Source organism: Neofelis nebulosa, chromosome 13, assembly GCF_028018385.1.
Source record: "Neofelis nebulosa isolate mNeoNeb1 chromosome 13, mNeoNeb1.pri, whole genome shotgun sequence".
Lineage (NCBI taxonomy): Eukaryota > Metazoa > Chordata > Mammalia > Carnivora > Felidae > Neofelis > Neofelis nebulosa.
In genome coordinates, this window is record NC_080794.1 from 37,237,570 (window position 1) to 37,256,128 (window position 18,559).

The following is an 18,559-nucleotide window of genomic DNA, read 5'->3' on the forward strand; positions in this document are numbered from 1 at the left end:
CGAAATCAAGAGTCTGGTGCTTAACCCACCGAGCCATCCAGGAACCCCAGTTCATGCCTTTTTATGGCTGAGTAGTATCCCATGGTTTAGGGGAGCTGGTTTCAAATGGACTGCTCCAACACAGACCTAGAAGTTCCCCCAAGTGCTTGTGTCCTGAGTGAAACAAGGAACACAGACCTGTTCACCTGGCATGGCCATCTGTCCCTGGTCAGCAAGGGATCAGCAACCCTCCCTCCCCCCAGCCCCCCCCCCCCCCCAACCACCAGTCTGGTCTTGCTCCTGAGCTGGTGCCACAGGCAGGTGGTCCTTAAGCAAGCTGGATGGGCTAAAGCCTGGCTTTCAGTCCTTGCCCATTCTAGGTTAGAACCACCTGCGGAGCTTTAAACAATCAATGCCCAAGCCATACCCAGACTAATTCACTCATAATCTCTGGGGGTGGGACCCAGGCCTCAGTAACTTCTGAACACCCCCTCCCCCAAACCCCTGCCCCAGCCAGGTGACTGTCACCTGCTATCAAGCAGAGCGCAGGCTGACTCTTAGCAAAGGCCCAAGAGCCATGCTGTCCCTCTAGCCATGGCAGACGTCACCAAGCAATCACAGATAGCACTCTTCTCCTGTGAGACGTACTTTCTCAGATACAGCGCGCTGGGCAGCCACTTCCAATTGATCAGCCTTGGCCCAAGAGTTGAAATTGACTTGCCCTCCCAGTTGGGAAGCCTGAAACTATTTGGCCATGGCCATGTTCAGGCCTGAGGCCCGGTGCATTGCATGAGTGTCCCTCCCAATAATGCTTTCTAGTGACCAGTAGTCATAGGGGCAGCAACGGCTACAGTAGGCAAGGATTGTCTGGGCTGGTCCCACAGGAAAAGCAATGAATCCACCCACACCCTTCCCCTGCAGCAGCCTACACCCCAGCTGAGTGAGAGAGTGCACACCAACAGCACTCCTAGCATGGTAGGCTCTGGCTTATAAAGACCAGCCTGTATGCAGAGTCTCCCACAAGCTTATCCAATGCTCGCAACAGCTCAGAACAGTTAAATACCTTACCCACGGTCACCAGAGTGAGTGGGAGAAGAGGGACCCGATCCAACTCGGATTCTAAGTCCAGGGTCCTCTGTCCAGTGTTCAGAGTAGGCAGCTGACTACCTGGACCTCTCCCCACCCTCAGACTCTCCTTTCCCAGGGCCAGGTACAGATAGGCTCCGACGTGGCCATAGATCAGCTCAGACCATAGCAGAAGTCAGTGTGGGCTAGGACCCCTCTGCCCCTCTCTCTCCTACCCCTGGCTGCCCCCCACAGATGCAGTACTGGTTGGATGGTGGGCAGAACTCCCTGGTGAAAAAGAGAAGAGGCTGGGTGGGTCCCTTTTTTTTTTTTTTTTTTTTTTTTGTCACAAGGAATAAAGCCCCTTCCTACTGCTAATGCACCATTATATGGGGGCTTGAGGAAACTGTAGGACTACAAGTACCCCAGAGGATCCAAACTCTGTTTCTTCTGCACAAAAGCCAGGAGGGTTGGAAGAATAGGGAGCAAAAGAAATTCTGTCCATCCTGTCCTGTACTTGGAGGTTTTCTGGGCACAGAACGTTCTGGAGTCCCGTTAGGAAGTTCAGTAAGTAGGATAGAGCAGGAAGGGGGGTCCTGGGCTTATGTATTGAGAGTTTTTCCTCCCCGGTGATCTCCGAAATGCTGTTGTGGACTTCTCTTCACAAAGGCACAGAGTGAGGTGGGAAAGCTGTGTGACCATATTGAGGGGCACCCCCGGTCCCCCCCGCTGCAGTCACAGGCTTCTCCTGAGCGTGTTCACCTACGATGTGCCCGTATGCGTGTATACATACTGGCACACATTTCTGGTTGAAAGGTTGCTGATCAATAAAACTAACAAAAGCCCCCAAACCCGCAAATGAACACAGCCCTTTGTAGTAACGAGCACGACCAAAAACAGAAAGCAAAGGGCACATACGGAATGAGGGAGGAAAAGAACTCCATGGCCCAGAAGATTCCTAGCCTTCTTAGGCTGCTCCTCCTGAAGTAGGAATGGCCAATATGTGACACACGTGTCACCCCGTTCCCCTCTTACACACGTGGCAGACATCACTAATCAACCACCACATTCTTTCTCATGGAAAACAAGCTTGACCTCAGTCTTCTCACAGGGCTCTAGGCAGTCAATACCAATCTTCGGCTCATGGCTTTGGCTCGTGGGTTGAGAATTATTTGCAGTCCTCAGCTTAACAGCATTCTTCGGTTTAAGATACTGGAAACCTGGGACGGTCACCATCTTTGTCAGGGCTCCCTCTTCCTCCTGCTGGGTTAAGTTTCTCCCAGAGCTTCTTAGACACACTTGGTCGATCAAGTACATGTTGAGCACTAACTGTGTAGCAGGCAGTGGATTAGAACACAATTCCATATACTCTTTTTTATTCCAGTTTATTTCATAACCACTTCCTTTTTTTTATTTGGAAAGGGTAATAAACATGGAAACACATTCAAGCAATACAAGAAGGTATCCGTGAAAAGTGGGTCCCCATTCCCGCCCCCGTTTCCCAGTTTCCCTCAGCCACTCTTGCCAGTTTCTTGTTTTTCTCTCTTAGAGGCGTTCTGTGTACCAGCATTTGCGCATGTCCACCCCGATTTTCCACAGATGGTAGTAAGACCTCACACGTTCTTGCTCCTTGCTTGTATCACTCATATCTTGAACAGCATTTCACATCAGCCCATAGAGAGCTGCCTCTTTCTTTTTAATCAGCAGAGAGTATTGTGCTGATAAAGGTACCATCATTTATCTAACTAGTTTTTTGTTTTGGGGGTGGGTCTTTCTTTCTTTCTTTCTTTCTTTCTTTCTTTCTTTCTTTCTTTCTTTCTTTCTTCTTCTTTTTTTTTTTTGCCTATTAACACACACTAAGGTTATGTTCAGCCTTTTGCCATTAGAAACAGTTTACTGTTGTAGGTATCCTTGTAACTGTGCAGTGTATCTGCAAGTGTTATCTGCAGGATTAATTTCTAGAAGTGGTATTGCTGGGTCAAAAGGAGTGCGTATTTAAAATTGTAATGGCTTGGGGCGCCTGGGTGGCTGGGTCGGTTGAGCATCCGACTCTTGATTTCGGCTCAGGTCATGATCCCAAGGTCGTGGGATTGAGCCCTGCATTGGGCTCTGTGCTGAGAATAGAGGCTGCTTAAGGGTCTCTCTCTCCCTCCCCCCTGCCCCTCTCCCCGTTTTCTCTCTCTCCCTCTCTCCCCCTACCTTTCTCTCCCATTCTCTCTCTCCCTCTCAAATAAATTAAATTTTTTAAAATTGGTGATGGTTTTGCCAAATTGTCCTTCAAAAAGGATACTCCCCAGGGGCGCCTGGGTGGCTCAGTCGGCTAAGCGTCCGACTTCAGCTCAGGTCACGGTCTCGCGGTCCGTGAGTTCGACCCCCACGTCAGGCTCTGGGCTGATGGCTGAGAGCCTGGAGCCTGCTTCCGATTCTGTGTCTCCCTCTCTCTCTGCCCCTCCCCCGTTCATGCTCTGTCTCTCTCTGTCTCAAAAATAAATAAACGTTAAAAAAAAAATTTAAAAAAAAAAGGATACTCCTATCAGCAAGAGGGTCCTACGTATCAGGACAGAACACCCTGTGCTGCAGTAACAGTCAGACCCCCGATCTCAGTGGCTACACCCAACAAAGGCTTATTTTTCACTTATGCTACATCTGGCTCAGGTTGGGGGGCTCTCCAGGCAGCAGCTCAGGATCTGTACTCAGCCAGCTGGAACATGTGGCCTCCCGTGTTGCCACAGCAAGAGAAGAGAGGGCCTGAGGAATGTGTGGGATCATTTGGAGGACCAGGCCTTGACGCGGCTCACGTCACTTTAACCTACGTCCCACTGATCCGATCTGGGTCATGTGCCTCGACGGGCTGGTGAAGGTGGAGGGCACGTGGCCACGTGATGGGCACCAGGTCCCTGCTAGTCGTTTCCCCATCCTTTGACCTGCACAGTATATTCCAGAATACGTTGTCCTCTGATCTGATATGTGAGAAAACGGGCACCATGCATTACTCTGATTTGCCCTTATATGCTTTAGGCAATTGGCCTCAGCCTTTTTCTGCCGTTGTTCCCCCAGCAGATTATGTTCACACTCAAGACGCACTCCAGTGGGCTTGCCCCAATTTTCCCAGAACCCAAAAAAACATTTTGTGGGGAAGCCCTAAGACTTTTTAAATTTTGGCTCTTATTCATAAAAACATATAAAGGCATGCAAGTAATAATATAAAATTAGCCGTGCAAAGATCTTTGCCAGCTGTGGTATGGAATGGATTGGCAGTGGTTCTGTGCAATTTCCTAGGCTCTCTGTAACTCCACCTCCACTCTTGTTCATGGAAGCACAAGCCAAGTGAGGGAGAAGGTGGAATTCTAAGACCCTTGCGTCCATTCCAGTTGTTTTCAAAAGGCCTTTTTTTTTTTTGCAAATTTTGGTGCCTTAACTATTCTTAGTAACCTCACCATTAATTATAACCTGCGGTGTTTTGTTCAGTAAAGGGCTTTATGGACTAAATCAAAGGCTTGGAGGATAGATATACAAGGCACATGTGCTTGAATAGAAGGTTTATGTAAGAGGAGACCTGGAATTTGGGCTGGCATTGCAGGGTGATGTCAGATCGTAGCATGCCAAACAAAGGGGTGGTGAGGAATTCTGTTTGGTAGCCAGGAAGGATCCTGTAAAGTTGGGAGGGCAAATTGGTTTTATCTCACATGATGACCCGAATGGATTGGCATTGCAGTGAGAAGTGAGGCTACATCCAGTCTTAGCTGAAAAGGGGACGTTGATTGATTACTGATGTCTGCTTCGGGCGCAGGGCTGCTGAGTGGTGACGTGTGCCACGTATTGCCATCCCTGTACAGATGCTTCTTAAGTGGGCCGAGCTGTGAGAGTCAGACCGATGAAGCGGGGCAGGGCCAGCACTAGCCGGCGAGACAGGAGACCTACGTAGTCGAGTTTTGTCACCATCCACTTTGTATGCCTCGGTCTCTCTGAGCCTGAATTTCTACAGATGAAAAATGAGGAAGGGTGGATAAGAAAATCACCAAGTCCTGACATTCTGCAGTTTTAGGGCAAGAGCCATGTTCTTTCATGATCCATGGGGTGGTATGCAGGACAGAGTTCTTTTGGACATCCGGGACACCAGCTTCCACTGGAGCCCCTGTCTGGGCAAGTGCAGCAAAGCCCAGAGCAGGACACAGCTGCAACCCAGCCCAGGGCCCCAGGTTCAGTGTGAGAGGTGCTGGAGGTGTCTTTGCTGACAGGGAGGCCTGGGACCATTCTCTGGGGCCCTGTATTTCACGAACCTGTTTTACACAGGCTCTGGGGTTTTACGCAGGATGTTTTGCCCACAGGGCTGAGCAGGCCCCGATGAAGCGACTCTCAAATGGGGGTAGAGCGTGTGTTCCCCCTCATCCCCACAGAGCGAAACAGGGCGGGCTCCCCGAGAGTCTGTGGCAGCCCTGCCCCCACCAGGCTGGCCCTCAGCCCCATGGTCCACCTCGTGGCTGTGGCCCTCAGCTTCTCACAAGTTCTTGGCTGTCCATGGCCGCTCAGGTGATACACACCTTCACCGTGGGCTGCTTCTACTCTGTCTCTGTCTTGGCTGAGGCGGAGCGCACGCCCGTAAGGAAGTCACAGAGGGGTCTGTTCCTGGGAGAGGAAGCTGGAGCCCTGGAATGTGAGCAAGCCCGAGGAGTAATGACAGCCCCAAGCTGCAGCAGGGAGCATCAGCCAGATGTTCGTTCACTTCATTCTTTTATTCCTTCCCTTCTTCCTTCACTCCCTGATGCATCTAACAGCCCCCCTAGGCATTTACTCTCCTGTTAGACACTAAGCTTGAGATGCAGGGGGGCCTTGGTCCTTCCCAAGCCATCCTTGCTGATGTGGAATGGAACCTAGCTTGGACAGGCCCCTGGCTGGGCTTCTGCGTTCTCCAAGCAAAGATCACCTACCTCATGGGCAGGCCGGTGTTTGAACTCCTCCTCCCTGCCCTGCCCTCTGTCCTGCTCTCTGGGGGATTTGGAGACAACTCACAGAAACCCTCCTTATGGGCTTTGGTGGCATGGCACGCTTGGGGCACCTCCTGGCCCCCCAGGGCTGTGGCCCACGGGTTGTTGGTGTAGAGTTCCCCACAGTGGGCTTCACGGCTCCCACGGAGCCCCCCCCGTCCCTCAGCTTCTCTTCTCTGGGTGGCTCTTCCTCTGATGGAGCAGCTGTGGGATCGGGGCCTGTGACCGCTGTGGCCCAGCCCCCACTGCGCTCCTGGGCCCAGCAAGTGAGGGGAGTGGAGTTTTGCTGCCTGATGCAATGCCTGGCAGGGCCCGTCCCTTATCAGAGCTCCATTCACAGCAGACTCTAGGACCCCACCTCCTCCTAGGGGAGGCAGGGGGAGGCTGGGAGGCATCCAAGTAGACAACTGTTGTCTAGTGAGGGCCCCTTGCCAGGCAGGAGGGAGGCCTGAGCAGAAAGGCCCCTGAGGAAAGAGGAGGGCAGGAAAGCCGGTGCCTAGAGTTAGGGCCTCAGCTCGGCCCACTTCCTTTTCGGTGTTCCCTCACGAAGCTTTGCCTGGGCTACCCGTGGCGGGTTTCTGCCCTCCCATCATTAGCACATAGCTATACAGGCTTGAACTGAAAGCCCCGAGGCTCCGTTTCTTCATCCCCAAATGACATCCCGGATTGATAATGATAATTCCAGAGACTGATGTATGTGAAACCCCAAAGCTTGAAGTTTTGCCCATCGTACGCACTTGTAGTATTGGCCTGTAGTACACACTCAGCACATCCTTCTAGTACACACTCAGGGCACACACTCAGCACACACATGCACATGCTGATAGCACGTGCACGGTTCACTCATGTAGGGAACACCTGCTTTCTCTTCTCCATATTTCCCATCCACGTAGAATGAGTAAGCACCTCACGCTGGGCTAAATGCTTTGGAAAAGGCATTCATCCATTCATCCGTTCATTCAACAAGTGTTACGGAGCACCTGTCCTGTGCCCAGTACACACCCAGACTAGGGCACTGGGATTCTGGGCACAGAATAACGAAGGTGGAACAGACCGACAAAGCTCTCTTCTCATGGAACCCACTCCAGGGGCCGAAATAGGCAAGAAACAAGCACATTTCGGTCCAGGAAGGAAATAAAGCAGGATGCTGAGAAGGGAAATGATGGGGGAGGGGAGATGGTCAGTGTGAGGTCGGTGGTCAGGGAAGGGCTCCGGAGGAGGACTCCAGAACTGAGCACTGGGTATAACAGGGCCAAGGGCAGCTGTCCTACCACCTGCTGCATCCAGGCAGAGCTGGGCTGGCCCGTGCTTCTGGCCTCCTTCACTCTTGGCCCTGGTGCCCTGGAAACGGGACCTTGGCTGGCATCCCACCTTTGCCTTTGGCTGTCACATCACTTGCTGGGTGTTGGGGGCGGTGGGGGGAGGGTATCAAGTACTCCCCCGGGAGGTGGCATCTCCCAAGAGGAGGAAAAGCTGCTTCGTTCTCCCCATGAGCTAAGCGAGGGTGCAGCACGGGTTTGGGGAGGGAGGCAGCACCAAGGTTTCACTAGTGTTCACAGCTGTCACAGACCTACTTCTTACCGACGGCCTCTGCCTAGAGCTCTGTCAGGTGACCGCCATCCTGGCCCCGTCTTCCTCCTTCATGACCCTATGACCTCCTGGCCTCTCTGGGGGTCTGGGGACCTCCTCTCCTGACTCCTGGGTCTGGGGACCTCCCACATTCCCCCTGGGACCGCCAAACCTCTCTCACCTGCGTGTCCACCATCCACTGGGCTTCCAAAGCTAAAGCTAGGGCCAGCCTGCTGGGACAGGGCAAAGGAGCCAACAGTCTGCCTTGTGTGTCGTGTGGGAGAGAGTCCTCACCATTGTTTCTTCCTTTTAGGGCAATGCCGAGAAGGTTCTTGGGAACCCTGTATTTTTCGGGGGGGGGGGGTGAGGGGACTGGGATGGCAACTCAGAAATAGAAACCGTGCTTGGTAGGGAGGGGAGGAGAAGGTGCAGGAGCTTTGTCATCAAGGCAGCCAAACTTCTAATCTTACCAAAGACCCAGAAGGGAGACGGCAGTGAAGGCAAGTCCCCCCACTCCACCCCTGCCTTTTCTCCCCTCTTGGATTTAATGAACGCTTACCATGCCCCAGATACCATTCCCCACAGCAGCCTTATGTACAGGTTTTTCATGCTACAGGTGAAGAACCCGAGGCCCAGAGAGGTTAAGTCATTCATACAAGGTTGCACAGCATGGCAGACATGCAGGAAAGACTAAAATCCAGGACTTCTGGTCTCAGCTCCTTCTGCTTCCCTCACATCATCAGACACAGGCAACTCTCAGCCAAGAGATGAGAGGGCAGAAAGTCAGATTTCAGTCCCTTTTGCCCTGCAGACTCTGTTGGGTCTCACCCTTCCAGAGCGACAGGCGGCCTCACACCCCACCCTGGGCTAAACAGGGTGTATGAGGAACCTGGCTCTGTCATTCTGCACTCATGCTGACAGCCTGCCAGGCACTGAGCCAGGCATCAACTTTGAAAGGTTTGATCAGTAGTGGGGTTTTTTTGGCAGCTGATATATTCTGGGTACCATTTTAGATGCTAGTCTCTACTTCAAGGGGCACGGGGTCTGGGAAAGGAGGACAGACAGACCATCCGCTGGAAAGCCCAACCATATGGGCTACAGTGGGGGTGACTGGGGGAGCACTGAGAGGCTCGAGTGACCTGATCTCAGGTGGGTGATGAGGGCGGCTGCTGGAGGAATCTTCGACAAGTTATTTAACCTCTCTCAACCCCAGTTTCCTCATCTTTAAAATGGGAGAGCTGCTACCTACTAAGACTTCTGTAAGGATCTGATGAGGAAATGCCAATCAAGTGCTTAACACGGCACCTGGCAGAGTGGTAAGCACTCAATAAATTTCAGCTACCACATCATTCCAGATGGCCCTTCCAACCAGAGCGTAAGCCCCATGGGGGCTGTGGGCCAGGTCTGCTTGTTCACTGCTTGTATCCCCAGTGCTTAGACCGGAGGCGGGCACATAGTGGGTGCTCAGGAAATAGTTGTTTAATGAGTGTGTGGGGAAAGGCCCGGAAGAATTAGGAAGAGGCAGGAGTATTCCACTTGCCCTGGAGCTGACCCCACACCACTCTTCCCCCCTGGGCCCCTCTCCACCCAACCACATCCAGGAAGCCTCAGCACCACTCTACCCTGTGCAGCCAGGGCCCTCCACTCGGCTGCCGGGTTACACATCTGCCTTCTCATATTGCAGAGCCCCTGCCCCGCTGTGTTCCCCAAAGGACAGATGATTTGGCTGTCCCTCTAGCCACTTCCATTATGTGATGAAGGTCAACCCTAGGACCTGCCTTTCTGCCCTCCTTCTCCCTCACGTCAATGTCAGCTGCTTCTGTGGGAAAATCTACCTTTTCCAGAGGGAGAGAGATGATCCTGGGTACACTGTACCAGGTCATAAGATTTTTCCAAACTTGGAGCAGATAGTATCCCATGGATGAAGGTCCTTAAGGAGAAGGGGTAGATTATGGGATGAAGGGTGTTATGCTGGAATCAGGCTCATGATGCAGGACAGGTGTGTGTGTGTGTGTGTGTGTGTGTGTGTGTGTGTGTGTGTAGAAATGTATGCACATCTTCCGCTGAGGGTCATTTGTTCCTTTATCCACTCTGTCATTTGGCAACCATGCATAAGTATGTTCTGTGTGCCTGGCCCAGTGCTAAGGGATAATGAGGGGCCTGGACAAACTCCCTGCACTCCACGAAGGACGATCAGCATTGAACAAGTTATTACAAGTGGGCTCACCTTACGACAGTCTCAGGCACTAATAGGAGTCTGCATGGCAGTGGGGCCAGGGGACCCCTAACCTAGTCAGGGGGAGGCTGCTCCCGGAAGCTGAGACGTGAAAGGCTGAGGCCACGAGAAGGATTTTGGAAGGACCCAAGTGAAGGATCTAATATATATATTAGGCTACTAACATCAGCGTTTATAGGTCCACCTCCATCATTTTTTTTTTTTTTTTTTTGGTATTTGTAGTCTTTTGTTTCAAACATTTATAGTACATGGAACACTCTTCCATGCACTTGCCCTTGAGTTATGTGTGAGGTCAAAGGATAAATTCATGGAAGTGGGAGGAATTAATCAAAGGGCTGATTAGCGTTTTAAATGACTTGATTTGCTCTCTCATCTATGGGAGAGTGGCTCTGGGGCTCTGGCTGCCAAGCAGGGCCACAACTTTCAGAAGTTGGTGGGAAAACCCCTCTTCATTCCTCATCTCCAGACAAGGGTGTCCTGACCACCTGTCTCTTCACAGGACAAGGGTGTCCCCCACCTGAAGACGCGGAGCCAGGTCCTGAGCGATGCTCCTGAGCTGAGAGCCCACGCCCCTCCCCCCCCTTCCCCATGGAGAAAGGACTCGCTTTCCCCCAGGACTGCCGGGACTTTCTGCACAGCCTGAGGATGAAGAGCAAATATGCCCTTTTCCTGGCTTTTGTGGTGGTGGTTTTTGTCTTCATTGAAAAGGAAAATAAAATCATATCAAGGTGAGGGGTGCCAGCACACGTCTTCCTTATCAGGGAGGGGTGGATGGAGGCTCTATGTCTTACAAAGGCAGCTCTTCAACCAGTCATCATCAGGCCCCTCCTCTGCCCAGGCAGTGGGTCTTGCGCACGTCCTCATCACTGCTCAGGGGTAACACTTGGGCTCTGGATTCAAGCGATTTGGGTTGGAATCCCGATTCCGGCCCTCACTAGCTGTGACAGCTTGGACAAAATCACTTTCTCTGTCTTAAGTTCCTCTTCTGTAAAATATGGGTAACGACGGGGCACCTGGGTGGCTCCGTCCGACTCTTGATTTGGGCTCAGGTCTTGATCTCACGGTTCGTGGGATCGAGCCCCACATTGGGCTCCATGCTGACAGCTCAGAGCTTGGGATTCTCTCTCTGTGTCTCTCTCTGCCTTTCCCCACTTGTTCTCTCTCTCCCTCTCTCACACACACACACATAAAGTAAATAAATATTTTAAAAATATGGCTAACAATGGGGTCTTCCTAGTAAAGATTAAATGAGGAAATGTAAAACATTAACTCAGTGCCTGCACGCAGTTCGTATCTAGTATTTGCTGACCATGGTTATTACTAATTTACTTCTTGGCTAGGATAAAGCCTCACATTATCAGCACACCTCCTATACCAGCCTGAAGCCATGGATGAGGGTGAGCCCATGGAAAGGCAGGGTTCTGGCACACATACCTGGTAGGTGGGGCTGCCTACCAGGTGCTGCCTCCCATGTGCAGTTGTTCAGGTTGTGTATTGCTAAACGCCAGGGGTGTGCACTCACCTCAGCTACACTGGGAATGCTGCCGCATGGAGTTGGCGGTGTACCTTTGTGTGCAGTAAGTGCCTCTGCTGGTGAGCCTCTGCTGGACGTACAAAGATTTCTTAGACCTGCTCTCCCAGCACAACCCCTGCAAGAAAGCATCAGCCACATGGATAGATTAGGAACTGGACTGTGCAGCAGGCAGTCACTGCCCCACCTGGGTTTCTCAGCGTGAACTGTTCCAGTTCGTGCCCACGGGATCCTGCTGCAAGCCTCTGCAGCTCTCCACCAGAGAACTTTCTCTCTACCTGTACATCGGCAAGCCAGGAATGCAGGGAGTGAATGCCTCTGGCAGCAGCCCTCAGCCAAGGCCAGCTGGGAGCTTCATATCCCTTAGGCAAGAGAATCCTCAGGTGTGTCCTCCCAGGTGCCCCAGTGGGATTGGTTTGCTCACGGGGACAGCCCGCTCACCCTAGACTGACTTTTTTCTTCCCACCCCTCTTCTCTGCCTCTCTGCCAGTTCTTTTTGTGATCATGTTCTAAATAAACTACTCACACCCAAACCCTTGCCTCACGGTCTGCTTCTGGGGAAACCCAGCTAAGACAGGCTTTGGGTGATCAGCCCTGCAGGCTGCTTAGGGGTGCCCAAGGGATGGAGTCCCCCGTCACTCACTGACTCCGATTTCCCTCTGTCCCCCCAGGGTGTCAGACAGGCTGAAGCAGATCCCACAACCCCTGGCAGACGCCAACAGCACCGACCCAGCCCTCATCTTGGCCGACAATGCGTCCCTTCTGTCCCTGAGCGAGCTAGATTCAGCCTTCACCCAGCTGCAGGGCCGCCTGCGAAACCTCAGTCTGCAGCTGGGTGTAGAGCCAGCAGCGGAGGCCCCCGCCGGGGCCCAGGGGGAGGCGGAGGCCAAGGCCAAGGAGCCACCCCGACCCCGCGAGGCCCGGCCGCGGCGCCACGTGCTCCTCATGGCCACCACCCGCACCGGCTCCTCGTTCGTGGGCGAGTTCTTCAACCAGCAGGGCAACATCTTCTACCTCTTCGAGCCGCTGTGGCACATCGAGCGCACCGTGTCCTTCGAGTCGGGAGGCGCCAACGCCGCGGGCTCGGCGCTCGTCTACCGCGACGTGCTCAAGCAGCTGTTCCTGTGCGACCTGTACGTGCTGGAGCACTTCATCAGCCCCCTGCCGGAGGACCACCTGACCCAGTTCATGTTCCGCCGCGGCTCCAGCCGCTCCCTGTGCGAGGACCCCGTGTGCACGCCCTTCGTCAAGAAGGTCTTCGAGAAGTACCACTGCAAGAACCGCCGCTGCGGGCCCCTCAACGTGACGCTGGCGGCCGAGGCCTGCCGCCGCAAGGAGCACATGGCCCTCAAGGCCGTGCGCATCCGGCAGCTGGAGTTCCTGCAGCCGCTGGCCGAGGACCCCCGGCTGGACCTGCGCGTCATCCAGCTGGTGCGCGACCCGCGCGCCGTGCTGGCCTCCCGCATGGTGGCCTTCGCCGGCAAGTACGAGGGCTGGAAGAAGTGGCTGGCCGAGGGGCAGGCGCGGCTGGGGGAGGAGGAGGTGCAGCGGCTGAGGGGCAACTGCGAGAGCATCCGGCTGTCGGCCGAGCTGGGCCTCCGGCAGCCGGCCTGGCTGCGCGGCCGCTACATGCTGGTGCGCTACGAGGACGTGGCGCGCTGGCCGCTGCAGAAGGCGCGCGAGATGTACCGCTTCGCCGGCATCCCCCTGACGGCGCAGGTGGAGGACTGGATCCGGAGGAACACGCAGGCGGCCCAGGACGGCAGCGGCATCTACTCCACGCAGAAGAACTCCTCGGAGCAGTTCGAGAAGTGGCGCTTCAGCATGCCCTTCAAGCTGGCGCAGGTGGTGCAGGCCGCCTGCGCCCCGGCCATGCACCTGTTCGGCTACCGGCTGGCGCGGGATGCCGCCGCCCTCACCAACCGCTCCGTCAGCCTGCTGGAGGAGCGCGGAACCTTCTGGGTCACGTAGGGGGGGCCCGCGGCCGCGCGCGCCCGTCCTTGTGAAAGGCCCGCCCTGCCTTCCTCGCACCACCCCCCAGCCCCGCCCCGCGGGCGGTGACGCCGTGGCTCTCGCCGAGGGCGGGCGGGGGGGGGGGGCGGCGGCCACGCGCGGGGCAGGCCGCCCTTCCGCCGTAGAAGTAGGCCCCCCGCCAGCTAGCTCCCCCACTCTAGCCTTGGGCCCGGGGTCTCCCACTGAGAATAGGACAGTGCCCGTGTCCGTGAGGGCCGCCAGACCCAGACCTGAGGGGCTGCGGTCTCCTGAGCAGGCTCCCCGCAGGCCTGGAAATTTTGACAAGCCTTTTTTTCTCTGTCACTGTCTCTGTCTCTCTCTCTCTGTCTCTCTCTGTCTGTCTCTCTCTCTCTCTCTCTCTCTCTCTCTCTCACACACACACACACACACACACACAAGCATACACCCAAAACTACATAAATGCCTGTAGACCCCGTGGGCCAGAGTCCAGATGTTTAACCCAAAGGGGCTTTGGGCACCCACCAGCCGCAGTCAGACCTCCTGCTGTACTCACTGTTCACCTGACAGTCTCTGGATTTCTACACAATCCAGTGTGGAATCTGCATGGGTCTGAGGGGAGGGGCTGGAACAGCCCAGAATGTCAGAGGATGACAGCTAGGGCTTATCAACCAAGAATGATTCAGTATTTTCATGAATGGAATCGCTGTGCGGGTCACTAACATCAGCCCTGCGTAGAACTACAAAGCACACATACACGTGTATAAGACAGATACCTACATATACCAGACAGACACAGAAACATCATAGAAACACAAGACCACACACCTATGCACATACCCACCACAGGCTTCCCTGTTGCTTTATGCCCACAGAATTGAACTATTACACACCTAAAGAGCAGCCTTTAATTACATTTTTAGAATTATTTAGGGACATGGAAGGAAACACAGTCATGGGCCATGACCCTGTTCTGACCAGGTTTAGGACTGAGCGGTGGATACGGAACCTCCGAGTCTGCGGCCCCTGCCCGCCTTAGATTCTCCTGGCTACCTCCTCTGGCCCATTCACATCCTCTCTGCTGGCAGGCAGGATGTTTTGAAATGATGTGGCCAGTCCTCACATGACTGCAGCCCAAAGGCCCCGTCCCAGCTCCACTGGCTCCCTGAGAGCGAGTCCATATTTGAAGGCTGCCTCAGGTCTGACTGGAGGCAAAAGGCAGCTGAGGAGTCCTGCCATTTCCATCCAGGCCTCGTGTGGGGCAGGGCCCAGAAGAGTGCAGAGTGCCCTTGGGGGAGAAGTCACATCAGGATACCCCTCCCCCAAGAAGACAGGAGACAGAGGTCAGCCTCATGGTTGGTCACCATGGTTACATGTTCGTATCTGTAATTCCTCCTTTTGGGCCCTGGGAAAAGTGTTGCTCAACTTGGGATAGGCTGGGTATTTTATCTGGGTGGTTTTTTTTTTTTTTTTTAAAGTTATTTATAGTTTGGTATCTTGTGGCTATGTTTTTTATTTTGTTTCTACAGAAGTGCTGCGTGACAGCAATCTGGGCTTTAGGGGGCTGGGAGGACCAGCAGGGAGCACTCTGGCTCTTGCTGGAGGGAGAGGAGGAGGAGGAAGAGCCTTTTCCCAGAAGGACCAGAGCCTGGGCGGCCACATGGCAACCCACAGTGCCCCACGGGCGTTTCTGTTTGAACCCCATGTGGAACGAATCTCAGAAACCACCAGTGTTCTTTGCTGTGTGTCCAGAAGCAACATAAATTAGCCCTCATCCTCTCCCTGAGACGAGGCCAGATTTGAACATCTCTTTCAGGTCCAAATGCATTTCCTGGGGGGGCAGGGCCTATGGCCAAGCAGCAGATGCCCCCACAGTGGAGGTCCTTTTCTACCCCCAGCCCAAACTGGGGAGCAGAGCTCAGTCCACCCCAGAACTCCAAGAGCTGCCCCAGTTCACTAGGGCTGTTTCTGATTTCCTGGACAACTTCTATGTCAGATCTATCCTGTTGTCAAACCCAGAGGGCTGAGTTTTGGATTGAGTAATATGGACACGAGGCAAAGAGAGGATCTGAGTCCAGCTGGTGCTGCCGTGGGGAAGGGAGGAGTGTGTCCTCCCAGCAGCTAGAAGCTGCTGTTTGAGACGGTGAGGACTGTAGCCATTTTGTGGGGTCTCTCACAATCACCACATTTGAGCTGCTGGGTCTCCGTGAACTTCAAGTCGTTCAAGGAGGCCCTCCAGTCTAGGGTCTCCAGTCCCGAAATAAGTTGTGCAGGGAGCTGGCTCTGATTTGGGGTCCAAAGGGACTCCAGCTCTGAAAACTTGACCCTGGGGCAGAGAGAGACCAGGATGTTTCTGGAAGCCCGGAAGCACTAGCTGTTTTTCCCCTCCCCACACTGTTCCCCACACGGTTCCCCACCTGTGGTTGGTGGGGGCTGGGGCAGGGACGGAGGCAGGTACCTCCATCTGGGGCTCTTCTTGGGGCCCTCCTGGTGTGGACAGCAAACTTCTTCCTTCTTTCCTATGCCTCTGCGGCCAAGGTCTCCACCCCTGAGCTCCGAGGACTGTGCGGAGAATGGACCTTTGGGACTTCTCAGGACATTGACAATTTGTACACTGCAAGTTGACTTAATTTATTTATTTTGTGACAAAGAAGAGACATAAAATACCTTATTTTTTGCAGGGACGCAAAGCTGTACCCAAATCGAGAAAGACAAAATAATATTAGAAACCGTTGACTCACTCCATACACACAAGGACACTCGAAGACGATTCAGAGCACAAGACTAAAACCAAGGGCACGGAGTTGTGCTGGCCCCAGGGTGTTGTTTAGGGAGGTACCTTGGTTTCTTCTTGTTGATTTGAAGATGCGGCATTTAAGGCCCTTTCTGCTGTATTACCTTTGCCCTGGTGTCTGAAACAGGGCACAACTCAAGCGAGTGTTGCCTTGGGACTCGGCAATGCTCCCAGGAACCCTCGGGGTTTGGGGAAGGATGGGGTGGGGGCGACTACTGACTTTATTCTATGGGGGGCCCGGTTGGAGTTACACACTTGTGGTTTTCAGCAGGCAGCTGGGCTGAGGAAGGTGGTCCAGCTGGGCCAGTGCCTCCTTTTCCAGTGAGGCCAGTCCGGGCTTCTCTACTCTTACTGCTCCATCAGGAGCCTCTCCCCTGTATGGCATCCACCTGCCCGCAGACAGAGGGAGCAGCTGAGGCCTCACCTCTGGGGCTGCCGGCTTCCCCGGAACAAGAGGCCCATTCAGCAATGAGTGTTTACTCATTTTCTTTTTCTTGATGAAGACCTCTTTAGCCCGGCCTATATAAATAGTTCAGAACATTCCAGGCCTTGGTGAGACAGGGTAGTGTCTAACACCCACAGGCTGTCACCACTGCTGCCTATTCCTGGCTTCTCCTCTGGCCTTGTTTGTAAGCCTCGGAGAGGATGAGGGCACCAGGTTGGGGGCAGGGGTCTCTGGGAACAGTCGGTGGGGAGCAGGGTTCCTGAGTCCCCACAGAGAGGAAAGAAAGCAGATTCACAACTCTGTGGCACACCCCCACCTCCCGCAGTGGGTTATCACCAAGTTATTACTGAGATTGAGAGACATGAACAAATTCTAGCCTTTGGTCCCTTCATGTGATACACACACTTGAAAATAAATAACTAAATGAATAGGAAAAAAAAAAGTTTACTGAAGAGTTTACTCCCCGTCTGACAGTATGCTCAGCCTGGAAGCTACTGCCAAAGGCCGGTCTAATGGGGCAGCTGCCGACCGGACCCCTGAGAGCAGAGGGCCCACCCAACCTATTCCAGTGACATCTTTCCCCACCACCTCTGTCCTGTCCTTTGCCCTGTCTGATGACGAGTGAGATCCAACAGGAGGTCAGGGGATCCCTGTCCCAGAAGATGGGGGCCTGGTCTAGAGATGGAAGCATCAGGTGGTCTGGTCCCGACCCGGAAGGTCTCTTCCAGCCCTGGTGGTCCTCTCGCACATTAGGGCCTATTTTAATTGCCTGTAGGGCCTGGATTATGGAGGACAGGAGCAGAAGACCAGACGGCTGCATCTCTGAGGCCATCCCTCGCTCCCAATCCCATGGCTGAGAACAAAGGCAGGTCCTGGGGGGAGGGATTCCTGGGTTGGGGAGAGGTGGGGGTGGGGAAGCATGTCTGCAGAAACCAAGTAGGCCTTGCTGATCTGTACTAAGTGAAAGGAGCACCTGCTGAAATCCAGGGGTCCCAGGTTGGTGGGTTTGCTAGCGAAAATTCCCAGGACGTGGTCCAGCTGGACAAGAGGCAGAAGGCCCAGGGCTTCCCGAATGCAACCGTATCGCCTCTCAGCTGCCCACAGTTTCAGGAATACTGGAAGCTGCTCTTTACCTCAAAAGGACAAAGCAGAATTGGCAAATTCAGATGTCTTAAGAGCTTTGAGATCCTTTGGTCTCCATGTCCCCTCATTCCATGACTATATGCCTGGGGGACGAATTGGTTGTATGTGTTTCCACGGATATGAATGCAGTGCCAGCCCCATGGACCCAGCTCATATTGTAGACCAGGTATTTCATTTGGGAAAATACCCTGCTTCCTCTACCATTGGGCTTGAACTGGGCACCCCTGGAGTCTCCATCTCGTCTGTATGTTCCAGGCCAAGTTCGCCTGGCTCCCCTGCTCCATCCTGGATCCTGCAAACTCTGTCTTTTTTGCCAAGACCTCGACCCTGTGTCCTGTTTCATGGCCACATGGTACGGGACACTCCCTTCGTGGCCATGTGTGGCCAAGTTGTGTACATAATGGTGTGTACGTTGCTCCCGCCCCCTTGCCATCAGTGTCCCAGATGTCCTTGCCGTGGCTACAATCTGCCGTCTCCTGGAAACGCAGGGGCTGCCCTTCAGAGAGCTGGCGGCCACCGCCGCTCAGGGTCTGCTTTGCGGAACAGAATGTGAACCCATCACTTGATGGCTTACTTGACTTATTTAATTAAAAACGAAAACATGCAATGAGCAAAATCTGAAGTGTGTCTCCGCCTTTCTTTTGCATTTGTTCTCAGCAGCAATCAAAAATTAACAAGAAAAAATTAGCAGCAGTAGGAAAGGGGTGACTTCTCACATGAAGCAGGGTAGAGGTAAGCCCCCAAGAGTGACAGACAGAGGGAAGCCTGGCGAAGCGCAGGGGGCGGTTGATGATGGTTGTTTATGTTACCAGAATGGCAGAGCCGGTGAGGACTGCTCAGA

General features: G+C 53.8%; 1 protein-coding gene across 4 annotated transcripts in view; it reads left to right on the top strand.

Annotated features, from left to right (window-relative positions):
- Nucleotides 1-18,340, top strand: part of CHST3 (carbohydrate sulfotransferase 3) — a 37,076-nt gene extending 18,736 nt beyond the window's left edge. For 2 of the 4 annotated variants that reach the window (XM_058696631.1, XM_058696632.1), the window contains exons 2-3: nucleotides 10,334-10,562; nucleotides 12,037-18,340. In XM_058696631.1, coding sequence (XP_058552614.1) covers nucleotides 10,423-10,562; nucleotides 12,037-13,336 — 1,440 coding nt within the window. In that variant the 5' untranslated portion in view covers nucleotides 10,334-10,422 and the 3' untranslated portion in view covers nucleotides 13,337-18,340. The remainder of the gene's footprint in view (nucleotides 1-10,333; nucleotides 10,563-12,036) is intronic. The other 2 variants (XR_009252304.1, XR_009252305.1) reach the window with 2 other exon arrangements.
- The last annotated feature ends 219 nt before the right edge of the window (nucleotides 18,341-18,559 follow it).